Here is a 27,202-nt window from a genome sequence, read left to right on the forward strand (position 1 = left end):
CGTGGACTTTATTGGATACGCGGTCGAATTTAATAAATAAATCGATCCGAAAACCACCGGGCGTGGCAGCGGTTCGAAGGATTATTTTTTTTAATAACCCTCTCATAGTGAACTTTGTGCAACATGGCTTATAAAGAGTTATTTTTGAGTTTACTGGTGGTTACCTACGTAAATGCACAGTGTAAGTTATTTAGCGTATTAGAAAATATCTCTATTGTTATGTAATAATGAAATATTGTTAATAATAATAATAATTAAGTGTTTATCGGATACAATAATGGAGATTATATAGATAGAGTTTTTTTTTTTTTTTTTTTTTGATGGGTGAAAATGGTATGGTAACCCCGCCTGCGCTAACGGAATACGCCGGCGGAGCAACAGTGAAGGGTGATAGGTGAGAATGAAAACAGGCCAGTTAGCCCATCGTGATGAGTTCATCAGGAATTAACCATGATAGTTTCAAGCTGGAACCGCGAGGAGGTCGACCTAGTTGGGTATATTGCTAGCAATGGGATTCCCAGTCTCCATTACTAACAATCCCTTTACCTCCCTATATAGATAGAATGTCTCCATACAAATGCGTCGAGAAAGGCGTGTCATACAATATAATACAACTTTTTCATACAATTTTGCGTTATAAATATTTATGAGTGTTGTGTTACCTTTATAACTTCTATATTTATTTTGTTTTATAATTTTTACATGTTTTTAATATGTAAACACTCATTTTATTTATTAAACAATACGTCAAGGTACATTGTATGCGTAAGTATATAGAACACTGATAAAAAGAAACGAGTCAGCTAATTTGACAATTAGCTGACAAAATCTATCTATACTTATAATAAATCTGTAGAGAGGTCAATTCTGTACACGAAATATATTTCCAAAATAACTATCAGGGTATGATTAGTGATCGATACTGATGCCAAAAATGCAATCAGTAAAATTTTTGTCTGTCTGTCTGTATGTTCGTTATAGAAACAAAAACTACTCGACGGATTTTAACGAAACTTGGTACAATTATTCTTCATACTCCTGGGCAGGTTATAGTATACTCTTATTGTCTACTAGCTGTTGCCCGCGACTTCGTCCGCGTTTCCGTCGTTTTTGGTAAAATAAGTATCCTATGTCCTTGCTCACGGTTCAGTGGTTTGATGTAACAGACACATTTCTCTTCACTGCTCTGCTCCTATTGATCGTAGCGTGATGAATAGTATACTATAACCTGCCCAGGAGTATAAAGAATTATTGTACCAAGTTTCGTTAAAATCCGTCGAGTAGTTTTTGTTTCTATAACAAACATACAGACAGACAGACAGACAAAAATTTTACTGATTGCATTTTTGGCATCAGTATCGATCACTAATCACCGCCTGATAGTTATTTTGGAAATATATTTCATGTACAGAATTGACCTCTCTACAGATTTATTATAAGTACAGATAAGCATATGTATGTATCAAAAATGAAACCTCGGCAGTTTACTATAAAATGATTTTGCAAATTGTATATGCATACCGAAATCAGTACAGTAACATTTCGTTCGTCAAATATTCTTCTATAAAGGTCAAAAGGAACGATATTTTAAAATTTTTAAAAATTTTTAACCGATATTTATTATATAATTTTAACGTCAAATTTGTGTCTCGTTCGGCTTCGAAATTTTGGAAAATGGTAGTCTCTCTGGATATGATGCTACTTTTTTTTATGCTTGCTAATGGTATGGTAACCCCGCCTGCGCTATCGGTATACGTTGGCGGGACACCAGTGAGGGATGATAGGCGAGTATGTAAAAAGTAGGTCAGTTAGATCATCGTGATGATACTTGGAATTCAGCTGGATAGTTTACAGGGGAGACCATGGGGAGGTTGACCTGGTTGGGGTACATTGCTGCCAATAGGGCTCCTAGACTCCATTACTAACAATTCCTTTCCCCTAATTGAACAACTAGGTAACATGAGTGAAAAATTTACTACCCATGATGTTGAATGAATACAAACACTTTGGTAGGAATGTATGGAAAAATTTAATAAATTCTCTTAGGGCAGGCCATTGAAACAAAAGAAAACTTTACTAGCGACTTGTAGCGATTAACAACGCCATCTAGTATCTTCAAATTAAAACTTCGATATAAAAAAAAAATATACTTCTAACCTTCGTTTGAGGAACTAAATATTTGTAATATATTTTATTAAAAAAAAATCATTGACAAGGGCGACCTGTTAAAATAGGTAAGTAAGATAAGCCTTATCATTGTAACCCGATGATTCATTAAAAGGTGACACCCATTTACTATTGTGGGTGCCATATTTAATTTACCCAACTTTAAAATATAAAGCTGATAATCTTTAGTAGATAATTGTAAATACAAATACCCAGATACGCAGTGTTGCTATGAAAGAAATATTATTAAAAATATGTTCTTTTCTCGTAGAATAAAAACTGTAATTGAATTAATTTTTTTAATGGGTGATAATGGAATGGTAAACCTATCTGCGCTATCGGTATACGCTGGCGGGGCACTGCTGGCAATGGGTCAGTTAGATCCCATTACTAACAATCCCTTTCCCCCAATTGAATTGATTGGACGATTTGAAATAAAGGAATACAATCAATAGCAAAATATTATTTATTTTTAGCTTTACAAATAAGTCCAGACCAGAGGGAGACTTTGTACAAAAGTCGTTTGCTTGGCCACCTTTGTCCCATTCGTGTTTCTACCGTGAAGCAGTTGTGTTTGCATGGCTGTGTTTCGGTTTGAAGGGTGAGATATGGCGTGAATTTACAGGGTACAGAGGAATAACACCTGAGTCCTCAAGAATGGCAACGCATGGAGGATATCATGGGCGAAACAGTATACTCTGTTATGTCCATGGTACTGTTCATGTCTATAGGCGACGGTTACCACTTTCCATCAGTTGGGCCGTCAGCTTGTTTGCCATTCTAGGATGTATAAAAAAATCCCGTGCCACTGTTCAAATTTCGATTACAGTTTAAATTTTATTTTCCATTTATTTAGAACGTCAATAGAAATACATGCTACAAACATAAAATAACGAAAAATAAATCTGTTTGCGGTTTTTCCATCACTGTCCAAATATATTTTCTTACACAATTTGGTAAAACAGTGGGACTTCATAATTTTTCTTACATTTTCGCGGATCATTCGTTTGCTGGCTCAATTACTTTCGCGCCTAAATTTGTTTTTTATTATTATTTTTTTTATCACACTTCAAAAACTAGCAAATAAAATGTCTGCCATAGATAAGACCTAAGGCATTTCCTGTGGCTATAAATAGAGGCTTGCGTACTTATCTATATATTTCTTAACCGACTTCAAAGAAAGCGGAGGTTCTCAATTCGGTTATATTTTTTTTATTTTTTACCTCACGTCAGTTGGTAACCGATTTGGAAAATTCTTTTTTCTCAAACATGCTTGGAAAGGTGAGCATTATTTTGACAATCTTCTTAGAGATAATCCAAAATTGCCGTACTGGCCAGATACATGCGGGCAGCGGCCGGCAAAAGTTGTATGAAAATCCATATCTGTCGTGTTTTGCGGCCAGATAAATTACTATGTAAACTTATATCTGTCCTGTAATTTAAAAATGGAATAACCTTTTACTTCGAAACATGGCTACCAAGGAGGTAACTACTAAAAGGTTTTATTTAAATTTCGAATTGGCTTACAAATAGAAAGCTGTTTATTGAAAAAACAAAAACAAAGGAACATTACGGCGCGTGAAAAATTATTATTGTATTCTTCATTGAACTTAAAAAGTAAAATTGTGTTTTTGATTTCCGCGCATTGTTTGAGAAAAGTACTAATAATATATTTGAAAAGATACACTTTTTCTCGCCGGCCCCTAGCAATATACACTGGCAGGTCGATCTTCACATAGTTCTCCCTGGAAACGATCGTGGTTAATTCAAGCTGAGTTTTTCAAAATGGGTTAACTGACCTGCTTTCATCCTCATCTGTCCTCTCTTAATGGTGCCCCGCCAGTGTATACCGATAGCACGGGCGGGATTACCATATCTTCATCACCCATTAAAAAAAGCATCGTTTCTCTAAAACATTACTAACCTAACGGGGTTGCTACTTGCTAACCCGCTTACCAGGGAGGAAAGGGATTGTTAGTAATGGAGACTGAGAATCCCATTGCCAGCAACATACCCAACCAGGTCGACCTCCTCGCGGTTCCCCCTGGAAACTATCATGATTAATTCCAGATGAATTCATCGTGATGGGCTAACTGGCCTGTTTTCATTCTCATCGATCACCCTTCACTGGTGCTCCGCCAGCGTATTCCGTTAGCGCTGGCGGGGTTGTCATGCTATTTTCATCCAATTTGACAATTTGACAATTAGCTGACAATAATTGACCCGTTTTTGAGGCTCGATGCTCCATCTATATAATCTAAGGCCTACACGCCTAGTTTCATTTGTTGCCAATTATTTTAAAAGTGCTTCGCTAGCATACTGAAAGGTAAATAATAGAATTCGTTGCAATACAAATGTAAACTAATAACAATTTTTTTTTAAATCTATGCACCGCCATTTCCTTTCTCTGTTGAGCGTAACGGTTGACTGGTAGGGAATGCCATCAGGCTTTAAGTCCGCCCTGTAGACATATTTTAATGTGTGCGAAAAGTATAAATAAAAAAAAAAACTTTGCATTTACTTCATATTTTGTTTCGGAAAGTATTTATGTCATTAAACTCTTAGTTTTTAGAGATAGTTTAATAAGAAATTTATTGAATAACTAGCGGCCCGTCCCGGCGTCGCACGGGTGGACATTTTTACATTTTAAAAAGTGGCCATTAAGGCTGTACACGCGACGGAAGGTTAAAAATGGAGTAACTTCTCCCATTTTCCCGACATTTCCCTTCACTGCTCTGCCCCTATTGATCGTAGCGTGATGAAAAGTATACTGTAACCTGGCCAGGAGTATAAAGAATAATTGTACTAAGTTTCGTTAAAATCCGTCGAGTAGTTTTTGTTTCTATAACGAACATACAGACAGACAGACAAAAATTTTACTGATTGCATTTTTGACATCAATATCGATCATTAATCACCCGCTGATAGTTATTTTGTAAATATATTTCGTGTACAGAATTGACCTCTCTACAGATTTATTATAAGTATAGATAGATTAACATTTAAGTTCGCCCGAAGAGAATTTTACAAACAATTAGAAACTTTGAAATTTGTTAAATTGATTTAAAAAAATGACAGAAAACTGCGACGTTGCCACACTTGACTAAGCTGTAGTTATTAAGCATGGATGATATGGATACCGATCCGATAGCTATATATTGGGTTGTTGATGGGTGAAAATGGTATGGTAACCCCGCCTGCGCTAACGGGATACGCTGGCGGAGCACCAGTGAAAGGTGATAGATGAGAATGAAAACAGGCCAGTTAGCCCATCGTGATGAATTCATCAGGAATTAACCATGATAGTTTCCAGGGGGAACCACGAGGAGGTCGACCTGGTTGGGTATATTGCTAACAATGGGATTCTCAGTTTCAATTACTAACAATCCCTTTTCCCCCCGCTATATATTGGGTTTCTCTGGACATTGATGGCGGGAAAATGGTCATCACCCATTTCGATATCACCCATACGTACGACACGTATATCTATTTTGAAATATGCTAAGTCAGTTTCATCCAATATTTTTTAAATAACATTATTTTAACATATTCGTTATTGCACCAGTATGTAGTTATTGTAACTAAAATATATAGGGGGAAGGGATTGTTAGTAATGGAGACTGAGATTCCCATTGCTAGCAATATACCCAACCAGGTCGACCTCCTCGCGGTTCCCCCTGGAAACTATCACGGTTAATTCCTGATGAATTCATCATGATGGGCTAACTGGCCTGTTTTCATTCTCATCTATCACCCTTCACTGGTGCTCCGCCAGCGTATCCCGTTAGCGCAGGCGGGGTTACCATACCATTTTCACCCATAAAAAAAAATAACTAAAATATATAGATATTGCTGTATATTACTCACATTAGAAGTTATGAGAACGTTCAAAAACAGTTTAAAAATATCAATGTAACTTTACGCTTTAAGCAAAAGCGCGCCATTCTTTTTTTTTTTTTTAAAAAAAAAAGATCTATCCTTTTCTCCGTAGTATATGAAATTTGAACTATTTTTTTTTTTTTAATAAAAAAAATCCACCGTTGTTTCGTAATATTAGAAATTGGAATTATTTTTAAAAGGATCCACCATTTCCGCCGTAGTATTTGAAATTGGAACTATTTTTTTTTAAAAGAGATCCACCGGTTCTGTTATAGTATTTGGAATTTAGACTTTTATTTTAAAGGAATATACCGTTTCCGCTACAGTATTTGAAATTCGAACAAATTTTTTTTAAAGACTATTTTCTTTTTAATGCTATCGTTTTCGCCGTAACATTTAAAGTTGGAATTACCTATCTGTAAATATGTTGAGTTATATTTTGGCTGGTTTGACTTAGTACGGGCCGCCTTATCAGTAGATAGGTATTATATTAAAGTGGATAAATATAATATTATCATTTAAACGTACATATATAGATATGAAGTCATATGACAACTGATTCTGAATCATTTTTTTATGATCTTTATAAGGAAAACGGTTATTACATACTATTTTATTTCGGTATATCCTTCAATAATTCCTGTTAGTGCAATAAAGTGCTATATAAATATATATCAATTTTAAAGAACAATATCTTTTTTTTTATTGGATGAAAATGGAATGCTAACCCCGTCGGCGCTATCGGTATAAACTGGCGGGCTACCAGTGAGGGATGATAGGTGAAGATGAAGCAGGTCAGTTGGCCTACCATGATGAATTCATCCAAAATTAACCACGTTAGTTTCCAGGGGGAGTCGCGTGGAGGTCGACCTGTTAGGGTATATTGCTAGTAATGGATCTGTTAGATTTCATTACTAATAATTTCTGTCCCCTCAAAGAACAATATCGAACTATGGTCATGTGGTCCCGTCAGAGGTTGTAAGAGGCGACCAAGGGGGGGGGGGGGGAAGGGATTGTTAGTAATGGAGACTGAGAAGCCTATTGCTAGCAATATACCCAACCAGGTCGACCTCCTCGCGGTTCTCCCTGGAAACTATCATGGTTAATTCCTGATGAATTCATCATGATGGGCTAACTGGCCTGTTTTCATTCTCATCTACCACCCTTCACTGGTGCTGCGCCGGCGTATCCCGTTAGCGCAGGCGGGGTTACCATACCATTTTCACCAATCAAAAAAAAAAAGAGGCGACCAAGGGAGGGCGAGGGATGGATGATGGACCATGCACATAACAGAGTATACTGTTTCGCCCATGATACCCCCCATGCGTACCATATTGTAGTATATTTGTATAATGATGGATGAACGAGAGGGATGGGCAGTAGCGTCCCTCTTAAAACATCTCTAAAGACGAACTGTGGGTGCCAACTACTGGCAAATCCCCCCAAGTGGGAGGCCTGTATTTAGCAGTGGATCATAAAGAGATAATATGATGCTGATGATGATCTATCTATCTATCTATCTATAATCTACGTTAGTTTTAGATAGTTTAAGCTCCTCTTACATTTGTCTCATACTGTAGTGATGTAGTTTTGTACTCCATTGATTAAAACAATGCCTATAATACCCCCCATATATATATTGTATTATAAATACTGACAGCGTTTCATGGAATGCATATGTATTCTACAGCGTTGCATGGAATGCGGGCGTATTCCACAGCGTTGCATAGCATGCGGGCGTATTCCACAGCGTTGCATGGAATGCGTGCGTATACCACAGCGTTGCATGGAATGCGGGCGTATTTCACAGTGTTGCATGGAATGCGGGCGTATTTCACAGCGTTGCATGGAATGCGGGCGTGTTTAACAGCGTTTCATTGAATGTGCGCGTATTTCAAAGTGTTTCGTTGAATGCGCGCGTATTGCGCAGTGTTTAATTGATTAATTTACTGGTCGATTCGTACGCTAATGACTATTTTTTTTAATTACAGATAAAGTATGCGTGCTCCGGTCAGATACGTCGACTTGTCAGAACTTGGACAAAGATGGCAGCGAAGTTGAATGTGTGGGAGTGGAAACCAGGTATATTTTCTTAATTTTTTTATATATTTATATATTTTATTGAAAACTTGTCCTCCACCTGTGTATATTGATAGCACAGACAGGGTTTTTTTTTAATGGATGATAATGGAATAGTAACCTCGCCTGCGCTAACGGTATACGCTGGTGGGGTACCGATGAGGGTTGATAGATGAGAATGAAAAGGCAGGTCAGTTAGTCCATCGTGATGAATACACCACGTTGGGCTAACTGAGCTGGACTAACAGACTGGAATTTAACACAATGGTTTCCAGGGGGGACCACGTGGAGGTCGACCTGATAGGGTATATGGCAAGCAATGGACTGATAGTCTATATTACTAACAATCTCTCCTCCTCGCGCAGGCAGGGTTACCTGTGAGAAAGAATGAAAAGGTAGGGCAGTTAGCCCATCATGATGAATTAACTTGGAACTAGGCACGATAGTTTCCAGGGGGAACCGCTAGGAGGTCGACCTAACGTGGTGTATTGCTAACAATGGGGCTACTAATTCCCATTACTGACAATCCCTTATCCCCTCTATACATAGGCGGTAAGGCGTTCTGCCCTAGGTTGTTATAGGAGCTGGATTCCGTGCTTTCATCTTCTCAATATTGGACCACCCTGTAGAGGGAGGCATTTCTTTTCTTGTTTTTAGTAGGTACCATATATTAAACTGTAAAATATATTATCTTTCAGATTAGACTGTGCCATCAAATTGGCCCGTGGCGAGGCGAATTTTGGAGCGTTCTCCGAAGAGGAACTTTTAGTGCTGGGACAGATGCAGCTACCTGATGTTCAGGTGGTGGCTACCATCAGGAGCACAGAGAAACAAGGTATATATAAATTAGGTCTTGGAAGGGACTGTTCTTATCATATCAGCCTTTAACCGTCCACTGCTGAACATAAGTCTCCCCTTGGAGGGTTTTGCCTGTAGTCGCCACGCTTGGCAGGCGGGTTGGCAACCGCAGTCAGGCTTTAGAGGGACGCTGCTGCTCATCCCTCGCGCTCCCTTAGTCGGCTCTCACGACACCCACGGGAATGGAAGGGGTGGCCTATTCTATGCCAGGACCACACAGCCAATTTTTATAAATGCCTTTGGGAATTTAATATATATTTTAGAAAGCGAACTTTTATTAAACAATGTTGTGACGTCAGGCTGACCACGAATTTAACAGTATAACAGTTACTTCTGTCCTGTCCTGGGGCGGGCACATTCTCCCCCCTCCCACTCTTTGTAATACGCCAATGGTAAAAGCTTGTAATATAATATTTGTTATAATTGTAATACCAGATGTTCAGTACGCGTTCGAAGCTGTCACAGTTGTGCCCAACAATCACTCTGGAGGCCTGGAAGGTCTCAGAGGTGGCAGATACTGTCACCCCGGCCTCGACTCGCCGGATCTCAGGTGGTCGCCAAGAGTGCTGAAGGCTCTTGAGCTTAGCGTAAGTTTCTCTTCTCATTGTGATTTTACATACAAATTAGGGTTTCCGATCTCGATTCGATAATCAAAACTTGCACTTTTGGGTCTTCGATTTTTTAATCGCAGTTTTTCTAAATATCATTATAAAAGTGGTCGAATTCTACCTATCTTTATTCTTAAATTAACAGATAGATTTCGAATTAACCTATTTAATAATCTCCTATCAGTTGTTTGTTTAGATTATGACACCGATTCCGAGGTATCATTCTTGAAGTCTGTCTCATAATATTTCAATTTGATCATCATCATCATCATCAACTGTTAACTGTCCACTGCTGAACATAGGTCTTCCCCTTGAGAGGTTTTGCCAGTAGTTGCCACGCTTGACGGGCAGTTTGGCAATCACAGTAAGGCAATCACAGTTAGGCTTTGGTAATGTTTTAACAGGGACGTTACTGCCCACCCTTTGGCTAATCGAGAGGTGGCTAATACTTGAGAATAAGTGCAACTAAGGGAGTTTATTGGTCGAGGGATGGGCAATAGCGTCCCTTTTAAAACACCACCAAAGCATGGCAATTACTGGTAAAACCCCTCAATAGGGAGAGGTCTATGTTCAGCAGTGGACAGTAGACGGCCGATATAATGATGATGATGATGAATGATTGGTAATTTCGAACGGGCGTCTAGTAAAGCGATAGCTCCTTTGCTAAGAGCACTAACCCCGGCATAATGTAGAATGTGCAAATACAAAACTCTCCCACTTTGAAATGTTTCAATGAATAATACATATTTTCATAATATTTCTATAATGGACATCTTTTACGACGCAGGCAGCCCGTAGCGACCGTTGCCCCGGCGCGACCACCGATTTTAAGACTGCTGAAGAGTTGGAGGTGGAGGAGCTGAGCAAGTTCTTCAGTGCAGCCTGCAGGCCCGGCCCTTGGAGCTACAACACCACAGTTGACGCTGATCTTAGTGAGTATCAAAATTTTTGAAAACATTTCTCAGCTTGTATGCCATTCTAAATTGTAAAACAAATTATTCTTAAAAACCTTTGTAGGGCAGGGGACTCTTATTACTTTGCATAATGAGGTCCCGGATTCGATTCTCTGATTTTGAAAAGTTCGTTTCCTGAATTGGCCCGAGCCAATTCAGAAAACGAACTTTTCAAAATTGGCTTGAATTTGGGTATTCTGGATGATACCCCTAGATGTTCCAAGTCTGATTTCTCAAAATACAGCGAAGGCCCAGGTTCATCTGATATACTCCTTTTTAATTTTTTTTTATGCAACTTACAATGGCAAACATGCTGACGGCCCACCTGATAGAAAGTGGTAACCATCGCCTATAGACATGAGCAGTACTATGAACATAACAGAGTACACTGTTTCGCCCATGGTACCCCTTATGCGTTGCCATTCCTGAGGACTAAGGTGTTATTCCTCTGTACTCTGTAAATTTACGGACATCCCACCCTTCAAACCGAAACAAAGCCATGCAAACATACCTGCTTCACAGTAGAAAAACGAACGGGACAGAGGTGCTCGAGCAAATGACTTTTGTACAAAGTCTTCCTCTGGTAAACTCCTATCTCGTCCCCTTGCTATCTGGGAATTGGTTTCACTATTATGTCTGTGTTCCCTCAGGACGGCTATTATAAAAAAGGTAATGATTGATTTATTGTCTACAGAGAGCCGCTACTCGTCTCTATGCTCCATGTGTGAAGATGGCAGATGCACCGGTTACAGCACAGCATCAGTTGTAAACGTGGCTGGTGTGAACAACAATAACAGGCACATCCAGGCCCTGGACTGTTTGGTGACGAACGGCACCGTCGCCTTCGCCGCCTGGCAGCATGTCCAGGAATTCTTCCTTGTAAGTTACTTTCATGAAAAAAAAGCTGTTTTTCTAATGCAACTTAGAACGCCCAAGAAACTGATGGTTCACCCGTTGGAAAGTGGTTACTGTTGCCTATAGATATGAAGAGTACCATATATATAATAGAGTATACTGTATAGCCCACGATACTCCTAATATGTTGCCATTCGTGAGTACTAAGATGAGTCTTTGTATCCTGTAGTTTCGTGCTAAAAATATGAGGATTTATTTGGCTTTTAAATTTCTGAATCTCCGATGATGGAAAAAACGTTCAGTTGGGTACTTCTGTTTTCCGTTTCTATTAAAGCACCACAATGGTTATAGTCATAGAAATGTTTACGGAGGGGCCGGATGGGCCATGAATGCCATGGCTTTGATGATATTTTAAGAGGGACGTTGCTGCCCATTCCCTAAACATTAAATTCTCTTAGACGCCTCTTATTACACCCACGGAACAGTAAGGGTAGATGGCGGTGGGCGTTGAAAAATGTTGTCCAGGTCAGCGAATGGGCGTATACTTGTTTAAATCTATCCTCATTCTTTCAGAAAAGGAATCCTCAACACGTGGACGCGTATTCTCTGCTGTGTCCAAATGGAAGCTTGCAGCCCCTCTCCATAGACGTTCTAGGCCAGGTTGTGTCACCTTGTGCTACTGTTCGTCAACCCTGGAGGGCTATTGTCGCTTCAAGGTATGTACTTTTCGAAATGAAAATGAAAAATAGCGATAGCATGGCATCGAAATGAATGCCAGCGTTATTAGTATACGTTGGCGGAACACCAGTGAAGGTATAGGATGATAGGTAGGGATGAAGTCAGATCAGTTGGCCTATCGTGATGAATTCACCGGGAAGCAACCACGATGGTGTCTATAGGGAATTGCAAGGCGCTCGACCAGATGGGGTATAATGCCTGAGCTCCAAAAAACCCCACAGCTAGGTTGTTAGCATTATTAAAGATCTCCCTTCCAAAACCTTAGTTATCTTAGAACTTAGACATATTAGAGGGAGACTTTGTACAAATGTCGTTTGCTTGAGCACCTCTGGTTCATTCGTGTTACTACCGTGAAGCAGTTATGTTTGCATGGCTGTGTTTCAGTTTGAAGGGTTTGAAGGGATATGACAGTGAATTTATAGGGTACAGAGGAATAACACCTGAGTCCTCAGGAATTGCAACGCATGGGGGTATAATAGGCGCATCTATTATACCCTATATATTATATATAGTAACAATGTTTCCTAGCCTTCCATGCCTCAAAAGGAACATCGGGGGTATCATGGGCGAAACAGTATACTCTGTTATGTCCATGGTACTGTTCACATCTATAGGCGGCGGTTACCACTTTCCATCAGGTGGGCCGTTAGCTTGTTTCTTATTCTAAATTGCATAAAAAACCCCAAGTATGGTTGTCTAAGTTCTAAGGTAAATAAGGTTTTGGCAGAGAGATCTTTAGACTCTATTTGGGTTGTCTAAGTTCTTACTTTGTAGATTTGTGGGGCGATCCCCACAATATTCTACAAAGTAAGAACTTTTCCTCCTAGACAACCGAAGTAGTAGAGAGTTTTTTTTAATAATGGGAAATAGTGGCTTTACTGCAATGCATCCTGCTAGGTACCACGCGAGGATGTATCGCACCCTGGAAACTATTAGTCCCTACCAACGTAAATCACTAGCGCAGGTGGAGTAAGAAAACCAACTTCAGTTCTGGCAAAACCAGTTCTTTTGATATTGAAACAAAACTGTTGACCGATTTTAATAAAATTTCTGTGAGAACAATCTGTAAGTACTTCCTTTCAGGTAAAAAAGGAATTTTCCAGATCAGTTTACAACTGATGGGGTTGTGAGGTGAGAAATATTAAAAGATACAACCGAATTGAGAAACCTCTTCTTTTTTAAGTCGAAAGGAATTGAAGTTGTCTCTTCCTAATGTGACCAACTATACTCATATACTGGGTTTTGTACTTTTTTTTCGCAAACCGTACTCTTTTCAAATCCTGTACTCTGAAAGTACTCATTTGTATAATTTTATACTTATTCTTTTTTTTTAATATTATTTTAAGGGCTTTGACCTTCTTCAGGTATATCAGTCCTATCGTACCCTGAACTGTTTTCTCAAACAAAACTTTATCTACTTTCCCTAGACGCGGAAAGAGAAGAATTAATTGGCATCAATAATTTACAGAGATGTTCAAAAATTTCTGGTTTAAGTTCAGCTAACATAAATTGAATAAGACCAACATTCAATAATTTGTAAAAATTTTTTTTAGAATATTTTATTTCACTTTTATTAATTAAATATTTAAAATTCTTTTGACAGTGATTTTTAGTTCATTAGAAATTCAGTAGAGCATATCCCACGTGAAAATTTAAAAGTTTTAATAGAAATTTCCTTATGTTGTCCACCAGGCACTAATGCTGCTGATGAAAGGGCATTTTCACTGGTGAATGAGTATTGGAGCAGTGGGAAGTCGCAACTTTCTGTAAAAACATTATCTGCCATCTTAACAGTCAACAAAATATGCAAAATTAAAGTTGTTCGAATCTGGCTACATTATTAGACGAACATCCTCATTTAGCAAAAAAAATCCACTTCGAAGAGAAATAGGTTTTTAAAAGAAAATAAAGTTTTTATCGTTTTTTTTTTCTTTCTTTTAACCTATGAAATACTTTCAAAGTGTATTCTTTTTGAACAAAAAATAGTTGGTCACCTTACTTTTACGAAACTCATGAGAAAGGAAGGACTCGCCCATTCTATGCTGGGACCACACGGCGCAAAAAACATTGCTTGTAAACAATTAATTTCAGTTTAACCGCATCAGAAATCAATTCGAAACTGAACATATGGTGGACGGACGGCACTGACCCAGGCAGCGGTAGCTGGCAGTCAGCGCTCTACCAGAGTCTGGTGGGTGGCTCCAACTTCAGAGTGGTGGGGGAAAGTTTGACCACGCCGTTGAACTATTCTTCTCAAAGTAAGTTTAATGACTACTATTACGGCGCCCTCTGGTGGTAACATCTTGTATGCCGCTTTCGTTCAATATTGGCTATAGTTTTACCAGAGGGAGTCTTTGTACAAAAGTCGTTTGCTTGGCCACCTTTGTTCCATTCGTGTTTCTACCGTGAAGCAGTTGTGTTTGCATGGCTGTGTTTTGGTTTGAAGGGTGGGATATGGCAGTGAATTTACAGGGTACAGAGGAATAACATCCGACTCCTCAGGAATGGCAATGCATGGGGGGTATTATGGGCAAAACAGTATACTCTGTTGTGTCCATCGTATTGCTCATGTCTATGGGCGACGGGTACTACTTTCCATCAGGTGGGCCATCAGTTTGTTTGCCATTCTAAGTTGCATAAAAAAAAGTAATATCATTACCATTCCGATATCTGTATATTGGGTTTCTGTGGACACTGATGACAGATAGAAGGTCATCACCTTCCGCCATCATCATTCCGATATCGTCCAGACTAGTTGTATACCTATATATTCATTTCAACCGGATTTCTCACATCATGAGAGGTATATATATATATATATATATATATATATATATATATATATATATATATATATATATATATATATATATATATATATATATATATATATACCTCTGTACCACTCATGTTTCTGCCGTGAAACAGTTGGCACATGGCTGTGTTTCCGTTTATATATGGCATGGGTATATATGGCAGTGAAATTACAGAGTACAGAGGTATAAATTTAGTTCTTAGGCAACGCATGAGGAGTACCATGGGCGACACATGGTGGACAGTATATATATATAGTATAGAAAGAGGTCTGTTGGTCCACCGTGACAAATTCTTTAAAAATTTTAACTAAGTTGGTTCCCGTTAGGAACTGCGTGAAAATAAATCTGATAGGATATAATGAGGTGAGTAGATCTCATCATTGGCAATCCCTTTCTTCTCCAACCTCCACAGTTGGCTCAATAGCAGTGGCATTCACACGAGTATGTATCAAAACTATTAAAAAATCTTTATAGTTCGTCCATTGGATATTGCCACATCGGCCGCGTGTCTGACTCCTCGCCGCTGGTGCACCATCTCCGCATTAGAGACCACCAAGTGTCAGTGGACAGCAGCAGCAGCGTACACCCTCGGCATCCAGCCCACAATCAGCTGCGAGAGGAGGAACGGCGTCTTCGACTGCCTTAATGATATCAAGGAGGGAAAAGCTGACTTCTCCTCAGTGGACTCTCACTATGGTTTCCTTGCGAGACAGTAAGTTCCCAATATGCATCAGATTCTAGAACCTCTGGTATTTTCTGGTAAAATACATTGAGATATAAAACAAAAAGTTTATGAAAGACTAAGAGAAAAATTTAGAGAAGCAAATCCTCTCACAGTAGCTTCATAATACCATTTTCTTTCTTTTCTCAATGTCCTCTACCCAAAGGATGTCTGGAAGAGATTGCTTAGCGATAAGGCCGCCTTTTGTATCATTTCTTATTACGGTTAAATGTGTTTACTATTTTATAAATGGTGCAATAAAGTGTACATAAATAAATATATAAATATACCTATACGCAAACATTTTGTATATTTTTATTTATTTATTTATACTTTTGCACACATTAAAATATGTCTACAGGGCGGACTTAATGCCTGATGACATTCTCTACCAGTCAACCGTTACGCTCAACACAGAGAGAGTAAATAGCGGTGCATAGATTTAAGAAAAAATATGCGTATGCAGGAATCTTCAACTGTATCCTAAAAACAGCGATCTCTATAATCTTGACACTAGATACAAATACAAAATCACTGTTCCGAAGGATCGTTTGGAAAAAGTTAATAGGTCTCTTATGGGAACGGGAATTAAATGTTGTAATAAGATACCGAAGGATATTTTGGATCTACCTTTTGATAAATTTAAAACTTGTATTAAAAAACACTTATTGAACAAAGCCTATTACGCACTAAACGATTGCTTAAATGACAAGCGTGCATGGTGTTAGTCGATCATACACGGGATTCAAACGAAAATGTAATTTTACACATAAATAAATACACATAACGTTAACAGAGATTTAAAAGAGTATCTGTTAAATTTCTTACGAATTCTTCTCAACAGATAACAGCTTTTCGAACCATGAATTCATAAAAAAACGACTTAAAAGTATTTGTAAATAAGTCTAATTGATTAAACATGATTTGAGTTTGTTAACGGTTTCCTTATTCAGGCATTACCGTCTCTCCCCGGTGAAGTTGGTACAAAACACCCGCACGTCCGCCTCTAGAGTGGCCGCCTTCGTGAAGGAAACCTCGGCGCAAGCGAACATCACGCGTTTCGAGAACTTACGCGACAAGGTGGCCTGCTTCCCGGAGTTTGGCGGTATTGGTGAGTGAGACAAGATAAGCGACATCCTGTTAAGACACAAGTATTGTGTTTACGATAAAACAAGTCTGTTTAAAATATCGGTCGGCGTAATATGTTTTTACACTTATTACAAAAAGTACACTCAGGTTATGGAATGAGCTCCCTGCCGAGGTTTTCCCAAGAGACTACAGCATGGGGTTCTTCAAAAGGGGGGTAAAGAGGTTTCTTCAGGGTCGGCAACGCGCGCGTAATACCTCTGGTTTTGCAGGCGTTCATAGGCTACGGTAACCGCTTACCATCAGGTGGGCCGTATGCTTGTTTGCCACCTCAGTGGTATAAAAAAAAAAAAGATTTGGCCTATAGTTTTACAAAAACAAGTGACATATTAATATTATTAAATGACATGTTAACTAAATTAATAATTGCTGTTTACAACCGTTAATGATTCATTAATTGATTCTGAGAGCGACTGTTTTTAATCTGTATTAAGGAGTTCCTTAATTTTTTTATACAACTTAGAATGGCAAACAAACTGACGGCCCACCTGATGGAAAGTGGTAACCGTCGCCTATAGACATGAGCAGTACCGTGGACGTAACAGAGTATACTGTTTCGCCCATGATACCCCCCATGCGTTGCCATTCCCGAGGACTAAGGTGTTATTTCTCTGTACCCTCTTAATTCAAAATCATTAGACGGCTTTGAGTATGGTAGTAAGAGATAGAAAGAGATGCTGCTGTGTGACGTGCGCTGTCTTGTTCTATCTCATTTAATCACTGACCGAAGCGACTCTTTCGATATATTCATTTGTATCTTGCATAGAAGATTGGTTAAGAGAAAAAGCGCCTTAGAATCGAACCCGTATACGTGTGCTTGTGTGAACGCGTTGACTGCACTGGGCCCATAACCTGAAAGTCTACCTTAAAATGAAATTTCGAATTATTAGACTCGATTTCGTATTTTCGTTTATATCGAAATAGCCTAGTAAATGGAGCGTAACATTTCGTTCGTCATAAATCGTACTATAAGATTTCAAACAAACGATATTTTAACATTTTTTTATATTTTTAAAACGGTGTTAATTATGTAATAAATCAAAGGTTGCCTGTAAGAGATCGCCCTTGCGATAAGACCGCCTTTTGTACCTTTATGTGTATATTTCAATCTGTATTTATGTTACTGTATTTCACTTGAATTATTCACTTGTCATTGTATATTTTGGTTTGTGGTGCAATGAAGAGTTAAATAAATAAATAATAAATAATGTTAACATCAAATTTGTGGTTCGTTCGATCCTGAAATTTCGGAGAACGTTTCATGGTAAGCCCCCTGTTTGCGCCGGCAGCGTACGTGTCGTTCGTGCGTGCGGCGCACGAGAGGCAGGTGGTGAGTCCGAGCGAGTGCGACTACGCGCGCGCGGTGGGAGAGTTCTTCAGCGGCGCTTGCGCACCCGGCGCCACCGACGCCGCGCACACCGTCTACGAGGATTCCGTGAGTGCATTTATTTATTCACTACTCATGTCCTGCGGCTTCGCCTGCTTGAATCAATATATCTAAACTGTCTATTGTATTGTAACATATAATAATAATAGATAAAATTAATCGCAAAGCATATATTATCGATATTGCAGTCCCAAATACACACAATGTACAGAACACTATAGCTGAAAAACTGGCAAAATATACAGATCTAAAGGACGAAATAACCCGCATGTGGCGTTTGCAATTCGCAAACATAGTTCCAATAGTCCTATCTACTACAGGAGTAATCCCGAATCAGCTACACTTATCACTTAGAACACTTGACCTTCCGTGCTACACTTACATCGAACTGCAGAAGTCTATAATACTAAACACCTGTTCCATTGTTCGGCGATTTTTAACATCTAATCAAAATTAATTATTTGGACAATCTACGAGATACTTGGCAGCCAGTTCGTACTCGTAGCAATAAAGCCAACTATACGTTGAGTAAAAAAAATCGAAATAAATAATAATAATAATATAGCCTTTATTCAGATCAACTTAATACCTTAAAAACAAACATAAAATAAAATAAAAAAAAAACTTAAAATAACTTATTCTAATAATTGTGTTTTTTGCTTATTTTTTGAAGATCTGTTTGCCATTTGGCAAAGGCCTCCTCTAACCGTTTCCACTCTCGCCTATCCTGAGCCACTCTGTCCCACATTTTTCCAGCCACTTCCCTGATGTCATCATCCCATCTTATGCAGGGTCTGCCTCTTTTCCGTTTGCCTTCCCTGGGATACCATCAGGTATCTGGTATCCCAGGTATTGTAATATAATAAAGAGAATATATTTGATTGTTTGTTCCTTTATAAGGGATAAATTCAAACTACTCAACCGATTTTCAAAATGTTTTCATTTAAAAAAAAAACTACATAATCAGCGAGTAAAATAGGCTGTTTATTATTATTGAAATATATATATATATATATATATATATATATATATATATATATATATATATATATATATATATATATATATATATACCCGTGCGAAGCCAGGCCGTAATAATTATTTCCTTAAACAAAATTAGCCTATGGTACAACATAGCTATGACCCCACACTAGGCAAGGCCTGTCTCGTGGAAGTTAAAGCAAGAAATTTAACAGTTATGGTGCGGCGAACAGGATTAATTTAAATATATAACGTTAATTGTGTATTTGGTGGTTAATTCCTGATGAATTCATCATGATGAACTAACTGGCCTGTTTTCATTCTCATCTATCACCCTTCACTGGTGCTCCGCCAGCGTATCCCGTTAGCGCAGGCGGAGTTACCATACCATTTACACCCATCAAAAAAAAAAAATTGTGTATTTGGATATGCGTATGCGTGTGTGCGTGTGCGTGTGTTTGTACATATTTGTATTTGTGTATACGTGCGTGCGTGCGTGCGTGTACCTGCGTGTGCGTGTTGCGAGTGCGTGCGTCCTGCAAATTATAATGCGCTTTTTAAAGTTTTCTCTTTATCCTCGTAGGACCAAGACATCAATAATACATTAATGTGTTTTATTGCAATTGATAATTATTATAATATATAATATAATAAAATGTTATTAGTGTATTATTAAATATTTGCACGCTTCAATACATCGTTTTTATAATCGAAAAACATTTTGAATGGAAATGCAATTTAACCCCATCACAAGGAGTCGAAACTTATCCAAAATCTAATTCTTTCTTTTGATAAGTTTCAGATATTATTATCATGATTTGAAGGGATATACCGTGAGAGATAGCAGCGTCCCCCTTAAAGCATCACTAAAGCCTAACTCTAGTTACCAATCCACCTGCCAAGCGTGGCAACTACTGACAAAACGCAATACGGGGAGGTTTATATTTGGTAGTGGGCAGTTAACGGCTGACGTGGTATGATTATCTTGCTTTCAGAGTTTCAACGCTTCCTCGCTATGTTCAGCGTGCAGGTCCTCCTCCTCTGCCAATTCCAGCATATCTGAATGTGAGTTACATTTTTTTTTAATTTATTTAACGTATTATATTATCTATTTTATTAATTGATTTATTTAATTCTTTATTACATACTAGAATGGACATACATAAAGCACAAAATTTTTTTTTATACAACTTAGAATGGCAAACAAGCTGACGGCCCACCTGATGGAAAGTGGTAACCGTCGCCTATAGACATGAGCAGTATGATGGACGTAACAGAGTACCTATACTGTTTCGTCCATGATACCCTTCATGCGTTGCCATTCCTGAGGACTCAGGTGTTATTCCTCTGTACCCAGTAAATTCACGCCATATCCCACCCTTCAAACCGAAACATAGCCATGCAAACACAACTGCTTCACGGTTGAAACACGAATGGCACAGAGGTGCCTGAGCAAACGACTTTTGTACAAAGTCTTCCTCTGGTAAATGATCGAATGTACCGATTCAAATGATCGAACATTAGAAACCGCGGATATCTGCGTATCTTTTCCATACTGCTCTCTATCTTTGATGATAGAGTTGCATCTGAATACCCACGTTGTTAGAAGTAGATATACTTAAAGGTATTTAGATACCCTGAACCTTGTTCCTTGAACAGTAAGAGAACTCTTCAAAGATTGGTAGTAAGAATTAGCAGAAATTATATTATATATATATATATATATATATATATATATATATATATATATATATATATATATATATATATATATATATATATATATATAATACGAACACACAATATCACTTGATGTTTAAATAAAATAATATTTAAATCACCTACTAATTTTCTATTTTCGTAATAAACGACGGTCAACAATTGCTAGGCAACACACGCAATAGGTGTCACACCGCATTTAAATTTTGGACAAACCAAAAAGTATTAACAGATACACATGGAAGGGTAGACCAGCGTGAAGGCAGTAGTAGCACTTGTTCCGAACACAACAGATTCAGTTCTAGTCGGAGTAACTTGACAATTCATTTATAAGAAACACAAAACGCGCTAAATACACGAACCGCTATATCGTACTACGTTGTATTAAAACGTTATTTTAATTTGTAAAGACAGTTCCTCAGACACGAGTCAATTCATAAAGACACATGACAAATGTTAAGGTTACTAGGCAATAATATTTTTCATTATCTATTTTCAAATTTCACTAAAGAGTTTATTAATACCTAATTTGCAGCTTAACAGTTGATCTTTCGCCTCCCACTGTTGCCAGCAATGGGTATTTTTAAACGTCATTAATACTAACAATCCTTTTTTTTTTCATCTTGTAAACAAATTTAGAAATCTTTAATAATAATTACATTTTCTCAAACATGCTTGGAAATGTGAGCATTATTTTGACAATCTTCTTAGAGATAAATCAAAATTACCGTACTGGCCAGATACATGCGGGCAGCGGCCGGCAAAAGTTGTATGAAAATCCATATCTGTCGTGTTTTGCGGCCAGATAAATTACTATGTAAACTCATAAACTCATCCTATAATTTAAAAATAGAATGACCTTTTCCTTTGAAACATGGCTACGAAGGAGGTAACTAATAAAAGGTTTTATTTAAATTTTGAACTGGCTTGCAAATAGAAAGCCGTTTATTGAAAAAAAAAAACAAACGAACATTATGGCGTGTAAAAAATTATTATTGATCGTTATTCGTCATTGAACTTAATAAGTAAAATTGTGTTTTTGATTTCCGCGCATTGTTAGAGAAAAGTACTATACAAGCCTTGGCCACTTACTTATGTGTGTCTCGGCTGCGCCTCGGTCCACATTTGAACGTTCGTCCATCAGTGCCTCAGTTGCTGGCCGCTGCAGTAATGTACTATTAATTTTTAATCTATCCAAAGGTCGCCTGCAAGAGATCGCTTTTAGCGATAAGATCGCCCATTGTTTTCTCACTGTGATCATTTCTTGTCATTGTTTGTATCTATAATAAGTTTACTATTGTAATCTTATGGAGGGAACAATAAACAGTATCTATCTATCTATCTCTTTTTTATCTAAAAAGATATAAATATTCAGATTGGAAAATCGATTCCGTAGTTTTAAAATGAAATTAGTTGATTTTGCTACGACTGAAGTAGGTGATAATTTTTTTTATTTTTAATTACAGACACGTGCGCGTGGGACAACACCAACTTGTATTTCGGTAACAATGGCTCACTGTTGTGCCTTGCCGACCCCGCCACTGACGTGGTCTTTGTCGAGACAGAGAATATTGCTGGTAAGTTGGTATATATTGTTCCTTCTACATGACTACCATAGTCATGTAGAAGGAACAATATATAGCAATATATATTTAGTGTTATTACAATATCTATTTGCTAACCTAATAACTTTTTTTTTTATGCAACTTAAAATGGCAAACAAGCTGACGGCTCACCTGATGGAAAGTGGTAACCGTCGCCTATAGACATGAGCAGTACCATGCACATAACAGAGTATACTATTTCGCCCATGATACCCCCCATGCGTTGCCATTCCTGAAGACTCAGGTGTTATTCCTCTGTATCCAGTAAATTCATGCCATATCCCACCTTTCAAACAGAAACACAGCCATGCAAACTCAGCTGTTTCACGGTAGAAACACGAATGGAACAGAGGTACCCAAGCAAACGACTTTTGTACAAAGTCTCCCTCTGATAACGTATCTATCTATCTATCCTATTTAAGAGCTGCGCTCTTGTCGGTGGAGCTCTTGCCACTCACTACGATTTTCAGTGAGTCTCTTCACCTCTTGATACGACACGACACCAACTGCTTCCTTGATCTGCCTGATGTAACTATGTCTCGGTCTCCCTCTCCCCCTCCTTCCTTCTATCTTACCTTCTATTATAATGTTCATAAGTTCGTCGTGTCGTATCAAGTGTCCCAACATTTTTTCTTTTTAACGTTATATTTTATACATTAGGGATAGACATATAAAAACGCAACTGCCTTTTGACTAGTTCGTAGAAGTCAAATTCATCAAGATATGCATTTGGTTTTATTGGCCGTATAACCCTACCAAATTCAGATACCACCTGCTTGCATACTTTCTACATAATTTGTGTCGAATATATAATCTAGTAATGTAAAATTTGTTATTGACAAATCTTTTCACAAAAACAAAAATTTTACACACACATTTTCTATACACTAACCTGTTATGAATTGAGAAAAATGGCAACTGATGGTGTATCTTTCGTCCTCTTTTTACTAATTATATTTGCATAAGAAGAAAGGAGGCAACCATATGATTTACAGTTTTTATTTTATCATTCCTTCTATGTAATTCCTTGTTCTTAGTACTTGGTATAACACATGCCTTTCAAAAAAAAAAACGTTCACGCTCACTTTTTTACTTTATCCGAGCAGTAAGTGCGTTATATTATTCTCAATTTCGTGTATAATATAGTATATATCATATATGTGTAAGTATATTTGTTATTTATATATATATCTATTCGTTTATATATGTAATTTTAGTACATATGTATATCAATAATTAGTAGTACCGCATTCGTGTATTCTGACACTTCCCTACGGTTGACTGGGAGAGAACGCTTTTAGTATTAAACCCGCCATGTACACATATATGTACTAATGAATAAATAAATAAATAAAAAATGCTTTATTATTATTACTATATTTATTTGTCTTTGTTTATTTCAGCCCAATTGAGTGCACTGCAGTTAAACCCGAACAATTATAGAGCCCTGTGCCGCAACAATACGTTAGCGGCCTCTACTGGGGTGAACATCGACGACGGTTGCCTGCTAGCGTACGTAGTTGACGCTGAAGTGTTGACCAGGAGGTGAGTTTGTCTAATACATGAATTAAGTGGCCACTTCCACTTTTTTTTATACAACTTACAATTGCAAACAAGCTGACGGTCCACCTGATGGAAAGTGGTAACCGTCGCTTATAGATATGAGCAGTGCCATGGATATAACAGAGTATACTGTTTCGTCCATGATACCTCGATGCGTTGTCATTCCTGAGGATACAGGTGTTATTCCTGTGTACCCTGTAAATTCACGCCATATCCCACCCTTCAAACCGAAACACAGCTATGCAAACACAACTGCTTCACGGTTGAAACACGAATGGGACATAGGTGTCCAAGCAATCGACTTTTGTACAAAGTCTTCCTCTGGTGCCAACTTGTCGAAACGTTTCCCCACTAGATATAAGAATGGAATTTTATTCCATAAATTTCCACTGGTAGGAATGAATAGAAACTTGTTTCTACTAATCCCTACCGAGCGATTTTTTTTAATGGGTGATAATGAAATGGTAATCCCGCCCGCGCTATCGGTATACGCTGGCGGGGCACCAGTGAGGGATGATAGGTGAGGATGAAAGTAGGTCACTTAACCCATCGTGACGAATTCCACTAAAATTAAACACGCTGGTTTCCTGGGGGACCGCGTGAAGGTCGACCTGATAGGCTGTATTGCTGGCAATGAGTGAGCTAGACTCCATTACTAACAATCCCTTTCCCCCTGTCGCCACCTATTGCTTCACTCTTTACGCGACATCTGCCTCTATTTATTTTTTTCAAATTTATTTCTTCTTACAATTTCCAGGAACGATCCAGTGGCTAACAGCGTGAACACGTTATTCGATACTCTAGATAAATTCTTCGGATACAATCCTAACACTCAGCTCATTAATCTACGGCTCTATTCACCCTTCGATTCAACCAGCGACCTCCTCTTCAAGGACACCACCATTGGCATCACGGAACCCTCGTCCACAGCCAACCACGAGCCAGCTAGAAATTACATTGAGCTTTTCAGACATTTAGAGTCGTGCACGGGCGCAGCCACACCTCTGCCAGCTCCAGGGTTGGCTGTACGCACTGTATTTTCCATTGTAACTCTATTAATCAGTTTATTTATGTCTCGCGCCATTTTTTAGTAGGTTCTATAGGTATTACGACGCTAAGGTCTGCTTTAATAGAATTTAATGAAAAATTTTGCAAGTTTTGTTGAAATTGTGACAAAAACACTAATAAAATTTGATTGGTAACGAATCGAGACTAGAGATGGATAAATGTATATTAATATTTATATATTGCAGTTACAATATCTATATACTAGCCTAATAAAAGATATAAATAAATAAATAAATTCTTCAATCAAGGCAACCAGGGCCCACAAAATTTTAACAATCTTAGTTTGTACCAGATATAAATTATTAAATCAAATTTTGACACTTATAATAAATAACATTGTCTTAACCTACTTTTTTTGTATGTTGGCCAGCATGTGAATCATTCTGCAACGATTCAAATACTGGCAGTCTGGACGGTCCACAAATACCCTAAGGATAGCGTTAGAGCTGTCCCGGACCCTACGCATCAGAGACGTGCACCGCTTTCGTATAGTAGCGTAGAAACAATTCACATAAGATATGTTAAATATCAGTTGTCTATATATATATAATATTCCAATAAAGTACCAGATTGTAATAAATGGTAATATCCAACTAGTGTAAGCGATATCGGAATGGGTAACTGTTTTTTGCCGCTATCATTGCCCTGAGAAACCCAACAGATGTCGAAGTGATGTTGATATTACTCATTAGACATGGGTAATATCTGGTATCTATATATCGAGTTCTGTAGACATTGATGCCCACCCACTGCGATATCGCCCATAACAGTCGGATATCTATATTCATTACGGACGGGTTCTTATTTTCGATATCATATATTGGATGGCGATAGTTAATATATCTGTTATTGGGCGTTATTTCTACACTTTTTTTTTGTACCAAATACGAAATAATAAAATACAGAAAATATTAATGAAAAATACAAAAGGCGTCCTTATTGATAAGCGATTTATATGTATAGATATTGTAACTACAATATATAGGTTTTGCATTTATATATTACGCACTATTATTATTCATGACTAATTGAAACGTGCAATCAATTGGTCGATTTTAGATTTTTTTTTGATGGGTGAAAATGGTATTGTAACCCCGCCTGCGCTAACGGGATACGCCGGCGGAGCACCAGTGAAGGGTGATAGATGAGAATGAAAACAGGCCAGTTAGCCCATCATGATGAATTCGTCAGGAATTAACTATGATAGTTTCCAGGGGGAACCGAGAGGAGGTCGACCTGGTTGGGTATATTGCTAGCAATGGGATTCTCAGTCTCTATTACTAACAATCCCTTTCCCCCCGAATTACAAAAGATGAAATAAAATCCGATTTGGGATTTGTACTACTACAGGACATCGACAGAGTGTTTTATGGTCGTATCGTATCGTATAATTTTTTTTTATATATTTTCATTAAATTTTATTAAAATAAACTATAAATATATAGTTACATAAGAATAAATAGACTAAGTGGAAGAGACATTCATTTAGTTTCATTTGACAATCAACATCATTTTCCTGTCATTATCCTAGTCATCATTAACTGTCTACTTCTGAATTAGGGGTTTTGCCAGTAGTTGCCACGGTTGGCAGCCGAGTTGCCAATCGCAATTAGCTGTTGTTAATTAGACGCTGTTGTCCATCTCGCGAGAAATAAGTTCCCCTAGTCGCCTTTTACCACATCCACGGGAAGGGAAGGGGTAGCCCATTCCATGCCGGGACCACACGGTAAAATATCACAGTACATATCTCCAATAGGCGTTATAGGTTGTTATCCATATTAGTCAAGGTTTCGGCTTATAGTTTTACGACCGGCCGCCTGCCTGACGTCAATCCTCCTTGGGAATTTATTGACGGTCACCCACGGTATGGAGGAAAGGATCGAGGAAAATTAGGAAAATTTTGAAGAAAGAAAGTTTTTTTTATACGACTTAGAATGGCAAACAAGCTGACGGCCCACCCGATGGAAAGTGGTAACCGTCGCCTATAGACATGAGCAGTACCATGGACATAACAGAGTATACTGTTTCGCCCATGATACCCCCAATGTGTTGCCATTCCTG

General features: G+C 38.1%; 1 protein-coding gene across 1 annotated transcript; it reads left to right on the plus strand.

Annotated features, from left to right (window-relative positions):
* LOC113510177 (transferrin-like) lies at nt 1-26,621 on the plus strand. The gene is made up of 15 exons (XM_026893626.3): nt 1-181; nt 8,037-8,127; nt 8,823-8,959; nt 9,418-9,569; nt 10,378-10,522; nt 11,238-11,422; nt 11,972-12,114; nt 14,228-14,394; nt 15,427-15,664; nt 16,627-16,784; nt 18,109-18,254; nt 20,183-20,252; nt 22,373-22,483; nt 23,914-24,055; nt 24,831-26,621. Exons 1-15 carry the CDS (start codon nt 124-126, stop codon nt 25,162-25,164), a joined length of 2,277 nt encoding a protein of 758 aa, XP_026749427.2. The 5' UTR covers nt 1-123; the 3' UTR covers nt 25,165-26,621.
* Nucleotides 26,622-27,202: the final 581 nt, after the last annotated feature.

The sequence above is a fragment of the Galleria mellonella genome, unplaced genomic scaffold (assembly GCF_026898425.1).
Source record: "Galleria mellonella isolate WM207_F2 unplaced genomic scaffold, CSIRO_AGI_GalMel_v1 utg121, whole genome shotgun sequence".
Taxonomy (NCBI): Eukaryota; Metazoa; Arthropoda; class Insecta; order Lepidoptera; family Pyralidae; genus Galleria; species Galleria mellonella.